This window comes from Scatophagus argus, chromosome 8 (assembly GCF_020382885.2).
Source record: "Scatophagus argus isolate fScaArg1 chromosome 8, fScaArg1.pri, whole genome shotgun sequence".
NCBI classification, from domain to species: domain Eukaryota; kingdom Metazoa; phylum Chordata; class Actinopteri; family Scatophagidae; genus Scatophagus; species Scatophagus argus.
The window spans coordinates 10032642-10045684 of NC_058500.1; the positions used below are offsets into that span (position 1 = coordinate 10032642).

The window sequence follows — 13043 nt, forward strand, 5'->3', positions numbered from 1 at the left end:
CAGTATCTTAGTGAGGCGTGTTGCACCCGCACGGTCAGCATATTCGTTGTCTTTCACTGGCTTTTATTGCAATTTTATTCCTTTATTGTTCTTCCTGAACCCAGTTCAGACTATTGTAACTTTTCAACATCATAGCCGTTAAGCACAATTTCATTATTCCAGTGGTTTTCCGTTGCTTTTGCTACGTTCCCACTTCTGCCACTCACTCTGAAGATGAATACCCAAACGGCGCTTTGGAATCAAAAAAGCAAATGACCAAATGACACCCGTTCTTCACACCACTCCTCCTCTTCCTCCTCCTCCTCTTCGGTGCTCGTCTTTACCAACGAAACCGAAAGGTTGAAAAGCGAGTGATTGATTGCGCACGTTTTTCTCGACTTGATCAGACTAGAGTTTGGTGAAATCCTAAACTCAGCGTCAGCAGTCCATGACGGGGAAGGAAATTGGAGTAGCAGTGACTTTGGTGATGTTGGAAAGCCCTGAGCACCGCATAAAAATCTGCCCGTCACTGCGTTAACCTATCCGTCAGAGTAAGTGTAAAAATACTGGGGGAAAAAGGGGGTTTGGAGACCATGAACGCTGTCGGGTGAGGAGTAATTCGTTGGATCTCGCTGGTACTGAAAGAGATGGCTTTGCTCGTCTGAGGATCCCGCAGTAGAACATGATAAATGGTACGTGTGGTTTTAACATCTGGCGCTTCTATTTACGCAAGAGAAGAGCCGATGTAAAAAGTTAGCAAAGGTTGGGCAGCTGACGATGAAGCCTGTGTACACAGCTGTATTTCTAAATTGGCCTGTGTTCACATTACTCGTGGTGCCATGCGGTGCAAACAGATGGAAACCGACGGATGCTTTAACGCACGTCAAGCTGTGGCGCACCATGCGTCCGAGCCAGTCGATCAGTTCATGATTCGTGTTATGTTTTTCCCCTCATTGTTCAGTCAAGAGTGCACTCTTCACATAATGTGTGTTGTAACACCTCTCTCTTTCGTAGTGTCTGACCGGAACTGTACTCCGTAGTGTCCTGGTGGTTCTCTTGTTGGCCAACTCGTGGGGTAAACGCAAATGTAATTATAAAGAAATCCTGGGCTCCTACAGAGAGGTCATCTTCGTTGAGCTGCAGAATCTGGTATTAGGACTTTGTTGCCGATATGTCTTGGTGATTATGTGTGCATCAAGTCTGACTTTGAAAGGGACATTTCATTTTTAATTATGTATTCGCTCAGACAACAGGAATGGTTTAAATGTCAGTTTATTCGAGCAAAGTCAAAAGCAATTTTTTTTCTTCTACTGAAGAGGGAAAAAAAATACATATTTGGTTGCTCTTTTGCAGAATTTGACTGGCTCATTTAATACCTCCAAAGAGAGAGACCCCTGCCCTTCAGGGAAGGTAAATGTCACTACAGTATGTGCACTTTCAGCACCATGGACAGGGTAATAATGACTCATTGTCCTCATCTGACCTGATAACTGAGGGTTTCACATTAACCCGTCACATTATCTGTGACTGTGGCTGCCTCACATTAAATATCTGTCACGTCATGAAGTGTAACTTTAATGTATTGCATTAGTGCCATCAACAGATGAGCCTCTAAGGAGCTACTTTAAATGTGTTTCATTTCCTTCACTTTTGTTTGCGCTGCCATCCCATGGCAGGCACACCGCATCCTGGTTTCCATCTATGGTATGACACAGCAGATCCGGTGTCAGAGGAAAGGCAAGCAGCAGCCGGAGATGGAAAAGCCACTGAAGAGCATGGAGCAGCTCATCATTCACAACTGCAGCCCTGATTATCTGGTGAGGGGGAGAACTCTAGGGAGCTATTTTCTTCTTCTTCTTTTTTACTGAGTGAATATATTTATCACTTCAGCACTGCAAAACTCCTACCACCTCTCTCACATAAAATAAGAGGAAATAAAAATTGGCGAGGCTTGGAAGATGGTCCGATCTATATAAGGATCCATAAAGTCCTTAAGGATGTGACCCTGATGTGAACAGTATTAAAGATGATCACTGATAAACGCTTATGTTTTATTAGTTTATGATATAATAACACTTCCGTGCTTGTATGCTTTCAGGGGAGGAAAGCCTCTTGTTCTGCGTTCAAGAAAATGCGAGGAAAGAAGAGAAAGAGGATCAGGTTAATCAGAGTTATCAAGGCACTGATCACTTGTTGGCAAAAACTTCAGAGTGTCTATATGATCTGAGTAGAAAAGGTTGTGTCTTTCTGATTCCTGTAAGCCTGTGCCACTTTCTTATGAAGATATTGGGTGAAGTTCACTGCTTCATACAGAGGATGTTACAAGACCAATGACCCACTGCATTCAGAGGTTATTTTCAAATGCATAAATGTTTACTGTTGTCAAGTTCTCAGTGTTTTGTGTCTTACAACTATACCAGAATTTGCATGTCAGTGTCGCAAATTAACCACAGATAAGCTAAAAAAATATCCACAATACATTCAAATACTTTAAGAATACGCACATTTTCCAAGGTCTCTCTCACTGTAACAACCGTGTTTGTCTTTGTAAGCCATATCTTACCCCACACATGAAATGTTCTTCTGTCAGTTATGTTTTGGACCATAGGCGATATCATGAAACAAACTTTGATTCCAAACTCACATAAAGTCTTGTTACTCATTATTGTTGTTGTTGTTGTTGTTAGTTTAGATTAGTTTTTCGTGGTTGCTGCTTTAAAGCAATCTGACTCTAAGGGTTTGATGACGTATTGACAGTCTGACGTTAATCGGAACTATTGTACTGCAGCCCTGTTTCCACCCGGAACAGACAATATGAAGTACATCCTCAGTCGAACGATTTCTTAACGATACCAAACATCAACAACCTCCCGTACAAGGTAACGTTACGGTAGATTCTCATCACTTCTGACACATTTACACAAATTTACGGGTTAAATTAATTTTAAATCAAGGTCGTTCAAATTTATCGCTTACGTTTTTCGGAGACAAACTGCATCCATCCGGAACGTTAAAAAATAAGAAATATCGCTCGGTGTTAACTGACTGGCGTAACGTTACACGTGTTAACGAAAGTTAAATCTTATTAAAATTTCTGAACATGAAAAATCATCCTCAATAGTTGAAAACTGTGCAGCCTGGAATCTTTTTTTTAATCGGTAAGCTCAAGTCAAGTAGCCCTTGACAGAGCAGACATGGCCGACAGCAGAAGTGTAGTCGACATGGATCCAGACGTTGCCCGCAGGCTCTTTGAAGAGGGAGCCGTCTTGGTTCTGCTGGGTGTTCCCAAGGGCACAGAGCTGGGGATTGACTGCAAGAGTTGGCAGGTTGGTCCTCGTTTCAAGGGTGTAAAGATGATCCCCCCAGGCCTTCACTTCCTTCACTATTGCTCTGTCAACTTGCCGAGCCACGGAGGAGAAATTGGCCCAAAGACGGGGCTCTTTCTCTTTCTCAAACCCAGAGAGATCCTGTTGGCCAAATGGGATCCCAAAAACGAAGATCTGGATTTCTCAGCCTCCCAAAACGAAGAGGAGGTGAGCCGGATCCGGGCGACCTTGCGAGACCTGGATCCTTTCCTTGGACCCTATCCGTACGAGGTGATGAGGAAATGGGTCTCCCTCACTGACCGTCTGAGCCAGGAAGTGGCCAATAACTTGCAGCCTCTTTCAGGCAGAATATGCGCCTTCAGTGACATGATCCCGGAGCTTCAGTTGAAATACACCGAAGACAGGGCAGACCAGCCGAGGAATGACACAGCCTGTCAGAGCATGAAAGAGGGGCTCAACAGGCTCCCCAGGATGAAGCATAGGGAGGGCACAGAGTTGCGCTTCTCTGTGATCCCACAGAGGACCTACCCTCCTGGGGCTACACCTGCAGAGATCACCCAGTGCAGTATGGACCTGAGCTACGCCCTGGAGACTGTGCTGAAGAATCACCATGAGTTGCAACCTCTCAATTTGCTAGGTATGTGTTAGATATGTTAATGTTAGTTCTTCTAAATGGCACACGATTACATTGAATATGTCGAATAGTACACAAATTTTGACTCTCCTCTCTCAGGTGAACTCCAGTTTGCCTTTGTGTGTTTCCTGATTGGAAATGTTTATGAGGGCTTTGAGCACTGGAAGCGTCTTCTAGCACTGCTCTGTCGATCAGAAGAGGCAATGCGAAAACGTAAGGAGCTGTATGTGGGGCTCATCGGTGTGCTTTACCACCAGCTCGGAGAAATCCCGCCCGACTTCTTTGTAGACATCGTATCTCAAAACAACTTCCTCACCTCCACGCTGCAGGTAGATACACAGCTTCAGTTATAATTAAACAACAGTTATAAAGAAACAACTGTGAAGTGTCTGTCTGTAGAAGCTTTATTGGGATGCAAAGATGCATTTCTTCTGAGCCTTTCATGGTTGAAATAACATTTTATAAGTGGAAGTACAGTAGTTTATAATGTACTACTTAACATATTAGAGAAGTCCTAGTATTTCAGATAGCAGGTTTTTAATTTATCAAGTGCCTCCAGGGTAGTGAAGTGGTCAAACCTGTCTCGAATTTCTCACATTGATGCAAATAATTTTCTACTCTATGGGATTAACGTTATTTAGCTTCCAGGCACAAGCACACTTCCTTAACCTTTAGGCTGCCACTGCCACATTTAAGTTCTGATTTAAAGAAAAACCCTTGTTGAAAACTTTGTTTGACTCAACTAATTTTACCTATGATCCTTATATTTCAAGAAATAAGCTCACAACTCTCCAAAGGATCATGTGTTATCCATCATAATGTTCTAGCACTTCCCATGTTATGTTTGTCATGAATAGCTTGATTGATGGTACTGGATGTTGTGACCAAAAGGTCTGAGCCAGTGGCCGTGCCAGGACCACAAACAGCAAATCGGCAGCAGTGTCAAAGCATTTCCCAAATTAGTATTGCTGTCTTTGATTTTGACATTTACAGACCATGACATTATTATGCCTTACCTGCTTACAGGACTTTTTCCAGTTTGTCAGTGGACCTGGTGTAGATGGCACACTGCGTAAGAGAGCAGAGAAGTTCAAAGCTCACTTGACCAAGAAGTTTCACTGGGACTTTGATGCGGACTTGGACGACTGTGCCCCAGTGGTGGTGGAGCTGCCTGAAGGTGTTACGGTGGACTGAGAATCTACTATGAACTCAGTGGACTCCATAAGCAGGGAGCAGGACTGAAGTAATATGGCAGTGAGGGAGAGCAGAGAAGTCAAGTGTTTAACACCAGATCCAAAAGCTTTGAGAAGGCTTGAAGAAATGTAAACACCTTTGCTGCTGCAGTTCCAAAATCCTCTAAATATCCACATATTCTCAGTTTCAGTAACACCACTAGTTTTCTAACACTTGTCACTCGTGGGCTGTACAACAACCTCTCATGTGTTTTACACAATCTGAACCCTGCTATGAAGAAAGCAACCATGGCAGAGATGTTGTACTTTTTGTCAGTGGTGCCCTCTGGTGGAGTTCAACAAAGGAGCTGTGACAGAGTTATTGCTGAAATCAGCTGTGTAATAGTTAAAACCCTTTTGAGTTTGTTAGTGGCAAAGTTAAGAAGTATAACCTTAATGAAATTGAATGCAATTTTAACTTTGTCAAAATTAAGTACAAGATAAATGGAAGAAAAAGAAAAAACTAAAAGTAAAATATCGCATCTCATTTGTTTACGTGAGAACATTTTTTATACTAAGTTGTACTTTTCTGTGATTTATTGCATCTAAATTCCTCCTAATAAAAAAATAACCTTTTGATGTAAAACTGCCTTGTTGTGCCTACTGTTACTGCAATTTAGTGACTGTTGGTGCATGTTTTAATACTGTCAGGAGTCGCCTCTTCCTCCTCCACTAGATGGCGTTCATGGCCTTTTTGTGATACAAATGTGCATTCACACGGAATGAGGAGTTGGTGTTTTCAGTGCTGTGAAGTACCAGCTTCTGGTTGGAATTGGCAGTGGATGTTGTGCACAACATGACGCCTGTCAGCGTGGAAATCACCTGTGACCTTTTCAATCTCAAAGATGATTTTGTGAAAAATAACAGGTATAGGCAAAAGTGTGTGGTGCACAGACAGCATCTGGATCAACTGGATAATGTGATTACATGCAAATTATTATCTCTGTGTGTGTGTCCCTTCTTTGACAGTGATGGATGGGACAGGCCTTGTGTTAGCCTGTTGGTCCGTCAGTCCATTCACTCGTTAATTTCCCCTCTGCCCTTCCTAAACCTCCCTTTTTCTCTCCCCAGCTGGATCCCTCTGCGTTGACATGTCCCGGCTCCATAAACCCATCTATAACCATAAAGCTGCTGTGAAAAGGACTAAAGCCATCTAATGTAATTATGTGAATCAATAGAGTCCGGGCCAGTTGATATCCAAATGCCAATACAATAAGAAAGAAAGATATAAAGGAAAAATCCATTCTCTTCCCAGAAGACAGATGGTATTGTGAAATGGATGGTAATTCTAGGCTTTATGATGATATCCCTCCCTTTTTGAAAAATTTCGCACATCTTAAAAGAAGATCAGATCAGTATTTGTAGTCTACTCCGAGACCACTGGGGCCCTATGCTGGTTGTAGCTTTCCTTTTGAATGCAATTAGATGGAGAAAATGGCTTGGAACACGTGGTGGAAACATATCAGCACAACATGGAAGGAAATGTGCGCCAATTATTTGTAGATTCATTTTCCTCTCCGGGGATGAAATACTGTACATGGTCAATGAAGACAGTCTCACAAATTACACTGTGGGGACATCCTTGGCATTCCAGCCCCTCCATTAGTGCTGGAATTACAGAGTACGGCAAGTCAGTGGACGATTCATTAAGTGTCCAGCTTCTCTGCACCGCACACACCCCTTCGCCCTCAATGGATGCTCTCCTGCCATGTTCCTGTTATAGCAACCATTTTCCTTTTAAACTCTCTCATTTGTCTCGTTTGGTGCGGCCTCCCTGGAGAGTGAAGCACACTGGGAAACGGCCTGCGTTGATTGTGAAGGACGTCAAAGACAAGCAGGCCCTGTCAGTCATGGTGGGGCTTTCGCTCCATTAGATGTGAGGTGGCCATTTCCATGGGGCTCACGAGCTGCTCACCCTGCCAGTGTAAACACAGGCTCCTCTGTTCCTCTCCCAGTCACTCACCCGCTCCCCTCCCCTCCCCTCACCCCCTCACGGCAGCAGGGAGGATGTATGTTGATGCATGTGAGTGTGTTTGTGACTTCTTGACCGAGCATTGACTCTGGTTTTAACATGAATTATAGAAGAGTGAACAGATCAAGTGTTTGATCATGTGTGTATTAAATTACTCAATTATTAATTGAACCAGTGGTTTCGCACAGGCATCTGCAGGAAATTGGTGTATTAGATCAATTTACAAATTTCAAAATATGTATGTGTAATATCTTCTAAATTCAGAAATTTAGAAACACAGAGTGCAGGGTTGTCAGCACCCAGTGATTCATCGCGCAGTGTCCCATGCATTTCTCCAAATGCTGTATTTTTGCAGAAATTTGAGGTTTCTCATCTGTCTTTCTGTACAGATTACTGTATTTCACCCATGAAGTTGAGGTCTGTTGAAGTCTTTCTCTGACCACTTTGATGTATGGCAAAATGCATAATGATAATGAATAGCTTGTCAAAAAAGAGGGCTTTTTGGTAATTGCCCGTGTCCTTAGATTACATGTGGGGAAAGATGTTGGTACTGAAGTGGTCCTCTCTGACCTCTTTCACTGTTCTGTGCAGATTGCAAAGGGGAAAAAGCATAATTGCAAACATTTGGCTGCGTGATTTATTTGCAATGACAAAACAAACTTTCGCTCTTCAGGTGTAAATGTCTGTCTGTCTGAACAGCAAATGACTGACTAATTCAAACTAGATATGAAGGGATGAGAAGTTTGTACTTGTGCAGCTGTGGTGTGGATTCTGTTTCCTGTCCACATACATCAGTTTCCATTGTGTCTCGGACATTTCTGGGCTCTGCTGATGACCAGGCTGTGATTCCTCTGTATTCTACTCTTTGCTGCCATTCCAGCGGGGCTTCACATGTCTGACTCGCATGACCCAAATGTGAGGCAGGCACGTGTACATTTTCCCAGGATGTGTACATGAGTGTGTGGTGCGTGCACATTATGAGCTCTGGTGCCCAGACATATGGTTGGGGGCGAGGGGGTTGATGGTTGATGTACAAAAAACGGGGATGGACTAAGTTAAAAATCCCTCCTGGAAATTTCATACACACCAGGGGAGAGAGAGAGCAAGCGAGAGTGTGTGTGAGTGTGTGAACAATATGGTCTGTTATAGTGATCTGCTGAAGTGATTAAAGGCAGGAGCTAAAAACAAGGCGGCGGACTTTGAGGTCCGGACAGCAGGCATGTGTGTCTGTCAGTGTCTGTGTGTCTGTTCATGTACAGCATAAGGACGCGACAGCTGGCCAGCGAATGTCCCTGGCTAACTAACTGAAGTTGGAGAGGTGAAAGAAGTACATGCTGTCATTAGCGCGCACACACACACACAGCAGCACAACAGAGGTCAGACATAACCTCCACTGTCATGTCTTGCTGTTGTCACAGAGCTCATAAAAATGTCTGCGCCTGAGCTGTGTATCCTCCTTGAGAGATTAAACATTGGACGAGCCCTTTTGAATCAAGCGGCGGCTCAGTCAAGCACCAGTAAAGCTACTTTCCCGGTCCCCATCCCCAGTCCACGGTCCATCAGATATCTTTCACTCTCCCCCACCTGCCCATCACATGGCTGATCTCTGACTTCCATTTTTAGTGTGTGTGTTGTCTTTGGCTGTGGCACTCAGAGCATGAACTCTGGCAGACCTTGTCACAGCAGAAAGGCTTAGAATACCACTGCACCCCAAATAGGCTACACACACACACACACACACAGCATTTTGCTGGGACTCACTTTCTATCCCTTCTCTTATTTTTCTTGAACAGTTGTGTGTCTGTGTGTGAGGGTTTTGAGGTGAAAGCAGACCCCTCCTGGTAGCCCCACACCCAGGGGAGAACCCACTGAATGGTTACGGGGTGGAGAGGAAGGGCAGGAGTGAAACTCAGAGCAAACCGGCCCTTTCAGATGAAGCTCTGAAGAGGATGAAAACATTCTTCGCTCTTCTGTTTTCTGCTGGGTATTAAAGTCATTCTTGTTTCCTTCCGTCCTTTTTCTGCTTTCTATCAATTTTCTCCACTTTCTCTTTCCCTCATTTTTCTTATCCTTCTACTGCCCAGCACCCACATTCTTGTGAATAATTCAGAGATTTCTGATGTATTATTCAGACTCCTCTCTCTCTCTCACACACACACACAGACACACAGCTTTTGTCTGCTTTGTTTTTTCCCCATTTAATATTAAAATATAGGAATATCCTCTTTCTCCCTATACTTTCCTCCTCCATCTTCTGCTATCAGCCAGGTATGATGCCAGAAGATATTTTCCATTAATTTTCCACATTCCATTTTCCATTAAGTCAAAGAGATTTTAGAATTTTCTCCAAAAATGAATGAATGTAATGCAGGGCATACAAATGTTGGCGTTATTCTAAATTACTGCTAAAAGTAGGGCTGGTGCAGCTCAGTGTGGCACAGCAGATGAGTATTTAATGGTACAGTTGGTGGTTCAACTTCTCGCTCCTACAGTCCATATGTGAAAGTGTCTTTCAGCAGGACACTAAAAGACTGCCTCTTTGATTGCAGTCATTTGACACTTTAAAAGCTTTTGTCCAAAGCCGTTTACAATAAGTGCGGACTCAAAAGCAGTAAGAGCTAGATGTCATAGGAAATAAACAGCTTAAATTGTGTAAATGAACTGCAGTGCTTTAAGGCCTTTTTTTTTAAAGAAATGAGATGGGAGTGCTAACGTGGGGCATTGAGGAGAAGTCTGAAAATTAGGCTTTTTCAATGACAGATGAACAGTGACAGAACTAACTTGATTTATTAGGATAACTTTAAGAGTCCCAACCCAAAGAAACAAGATGATTTAACCAATTACAGATTTGTCTCGGATTTGTCCTGTGAGCAACCCCAAGTTGAACCTCCGCTGTAAAGTTTAATGGGTGGCTTCTTTGTCTTGTCTTGTGTGTTCTTTCTGTGTGGAAAAGGGAAAAAACAAAGACATTTGGATGGGAAAAGCTGCCCATTTATCTTTGATGGAAACAGAAAATAAAGAGTGATCAAAAAAATAGTTCTTTCAAGATCTTACTGAGTGAAACATATGAACACATTTCTATATAAATCACAGTGAAATAAGTTTTTCCTGCCACAACAGTGTACAATTGAGCATGAAAATTCGTTCTTGACCATCAATAATCTTGATTTAATGTCCTGTTGCTAACTTTTTGTCAAATCATATGTCATGGTCTTTATCTGTGAATGGAGTTTGCTCAGCATCATGCAGGTTGTTAGTGAAGGTTACTGGATTCAAAGCGACTGAGTGTTAAATTGCACCCACTTTCAAACTCCGGCCACCAATAAAGAATGTGAGATATGGTTGAAAGCTCTGGAAAAGTCTGGGTGGTGGGTGTTGTTTTAAGATTATCTAGCAGTGGTGATGGCAGCGACTCAGTGGAGCATAAAGCCACTCTAATGCATTGCCAATGAAAATGGAATATGTTAAAAGCTCAAACCGTTGCTCTGTTTGAGGATAGTGCACCTCTTCATTTCCGCTTTGTTTTTTCCTGTTTTTCTGCTCTCTTCTGTATAACTCCCCTTCTCTCTCAGAGGGCAGTGCAGGTGTGTCTTGTTCTCCCTCATGAATCATGCTGCAACTCATTCTGAAAGGTGCAGGATTTGTTCTGTGACACAGGGAGCTTTTAAAAAGCTGCAGAAAAATCCCCACCTCCCCTGATTTTATTCCCGCATCTCTTTAATAGAACAATAAATCTTCCTCTTCCCTTCTCCTCTGAGTACTTTTTTTCCCCATCCCTCTCTTTCCTACCGTATTCCACTTCCTCCATCCCTGTGCTTTTCCCTGTCCAGGCTCAAGATGAGTTATGGGACAATCATCCAGAGTTGTAGAGCAGGGAGAGTTGAGTCTGATCTGTTGTTAGCATTTTGTAGTTTGCTGTCCCTTCTCTACTCCACACTCTCTGAAATCTCAGCTCCCCAAAATTCACTCTTAATCTTTCACAGACCAAAGAAACATCAGTTCTCATCAGGGTATGTTTAATAGGGATTTTTTTAAAAAAGTAAATAAGTCTTTTTCTTTAAAGTCCTTCCCTCACTCTCTCCAGCTCAAACTCTCCTTCAGTGTTGCTGGCCAGAATCCCAGACTCATCTCGACTGTTCGTCCCTGATCTGAGCCCTAGCTGTCTCCTGTCCTGTCCTTCTGCTGTCACCACTGCAATTAAGTCTGTCTAATGGGACAGTCTTCTGTCAGTGTGTGTGAGCACATAAGTATCTGCATCCATGTTGTGGCCAGGCTTACTGGAGCCAGGTGGCCACGTGTTTGGCCCACAGGAGGCTATTTTTCTATCGATGTAAAACCACAGGCAATAAACACAGCCATGTGATGCACACAGCGCAAGGTTTGATACAATGCCAAAGACTTGGCAACAGATGCATGGGAAGAGATTAGATATTACCAGAAATGGGGAATTTGGCGAAAGCACATGCAGATATAACCAAAATAGTTTGAGTTTACTCCAAGATGTTAAGGGAACTGAGATAATGGCCCTGGATCTGAGATATGTGGCCTGATGGTTAAACAGCTGTAGAGAATTCAGTGGGTCTCTGATGAGTAGGTTGGGTCTTGAAGCTGGTGTGGGAGAGGTTCGAAGAGGCTGGGGTCACAGAGCACATTAATACAAGCAAAACAGAGCGACAACTGAAGATATTAAATCATCTAGATTAAAAACAATTTCCTGGCTTCAGCAGCAATCCAGCAACGTGTTAGGTGTGGTATAGCTGCGGTTTGTCAGCTGAAGGATAATTAAAATGCTTAAGTCACTCAACCCAAATCCTCTAACAACTTGCAGAAGTTGCTCATCTGCCATGATGCATAATGCAGCAACAGAGGATAGTCAGAAACACTTCGACAAGCTGCTCCCTCTTTCTGCAGGAAACCCAGAAGTATGACTCAGATATTTCCACAAACACTTTCACTCTTTCGCAGTGTTGTTACCCTTCCTCCTCACGTCACCATCTTTGTTATGGGGTTTTGCCGGGAGCTGCTTGTGATGTTTACCTTTCTGTCCCACAGTGTCTGTCTAGTAAACAGACATTAGCCTGGATCCTGGTCCTGGAGCGGCTCCAAGTCTCTGCTCTGGCCCTTCAGTGGTAATATTTGGATTACCACTGACCCACAGCTGGCTAATGAAAGTCAGGCCCTGACTGTCCACACAAGGCCTGTACACAAAACTACTGGATTGGCCCAAGAGGAACCACAGGTCTACTACTGTGGACAAGCCAGTGATACTGGAGATCACCGTATAAACTAAACATAATAAATTAAGGTTAAATGGAATGAAGCAATATCAACAATATCAACGTGATTTTGCTCTGAATGTCAAAATAATTGTTTTTACAGGATATTAGTCAATCCGTGTGCTGACATACTGTATTTATCCAGAAAAAATATTTAATATTCAATAATGTCTCTTCCCATATCTTCAGCCTCAGTTCTTTTCTTCAGCTGAGTTAAGCAATGAAGCCCGAGGTAGATATTATATTGCCTTTACAAGTGTGTATGCATGTGTGTGTTGGATGATTTTGCATGTACGTATGCGTGTATATGCGCGCTCATAATCTCACAGCAAAACCATTTCCTCTGTTTTGCCAGGTGGGGTATCAGAACCTGACAGGGGTGTCCACTTCTCTATTCAGAATCAGGTTGTCTTGTTCTTGTAGTTTGTTGAGGGAAGGCGTCCAGTCCAAAGTAAACATTTGATCTGGGAGCCGGGCCGGTCACATGCAGCTGGCTCTACAATAAAGACGGCCCTGGCCATATGTTGAGTTCATATACAGGGATGCAGAGTGAAGATCTGCTTTATGGCTAATGATATTCTACTCTCACAGCGTCCAGTCTGCATCCCTTCCTGCACCCCAACA

At 43.2% G+C, this 13043-nt stretch overlaps 1 protein-coding gene across 1 annotated transcript; it reads left to right on the forward strand.

Moving 5' to 3' along the window:
- Positions 1-2776: 2776 nt before the first annotated feature.
- Positions 2777-5646, forward strand: aar2 (AAR2 splicing factor). Its single transcript, XM_046396634.1, has 4 exons — positions 2777-2858; positions 3143-3942; positions 4039-4268; positions 4966-5646. Exons 2-4 carry the CDS (start codon positions 3174-3176, stop codon positions 5131-5133), a joined length of 1167 nt encoding a protein of 388 aa, XP_046252590.1. The 5' UTR covers positions 2777-2858; positions 3143-3173; the 3' UTR covers positions 5134-5646.
- Positions 5647-13043: the final 7397 nt, after the last annotated feature.

What these genes read in the sequence shown, in the direction of transcription:
- aar2 (XM_046396634.1), top strand. Translation starts at nt 3,174, where the DNA reads ATGGCCGACAGCAGAAGTGTAGTCGACATGGATCCAGACGTTGCCCGC. An exon ending in GCAACCTCTCAATTTGCTAG is followed by an intron (nt 3,943 to 4,038) that starts GTATGTGTTAGA and finishes CTCCTCTCTCAG; the next exon opens with GTGAACTCCAGTTTGCCTTT. An exon ending in TCCTCACCTCCACGCTGCAG is followed by an intron (nt 4,269 to 4,965) that starts GTAGATACACAG and finishes ACCTGCTTACAG; the next exon opens with GACTTTTTCCAGTTTGTCAG.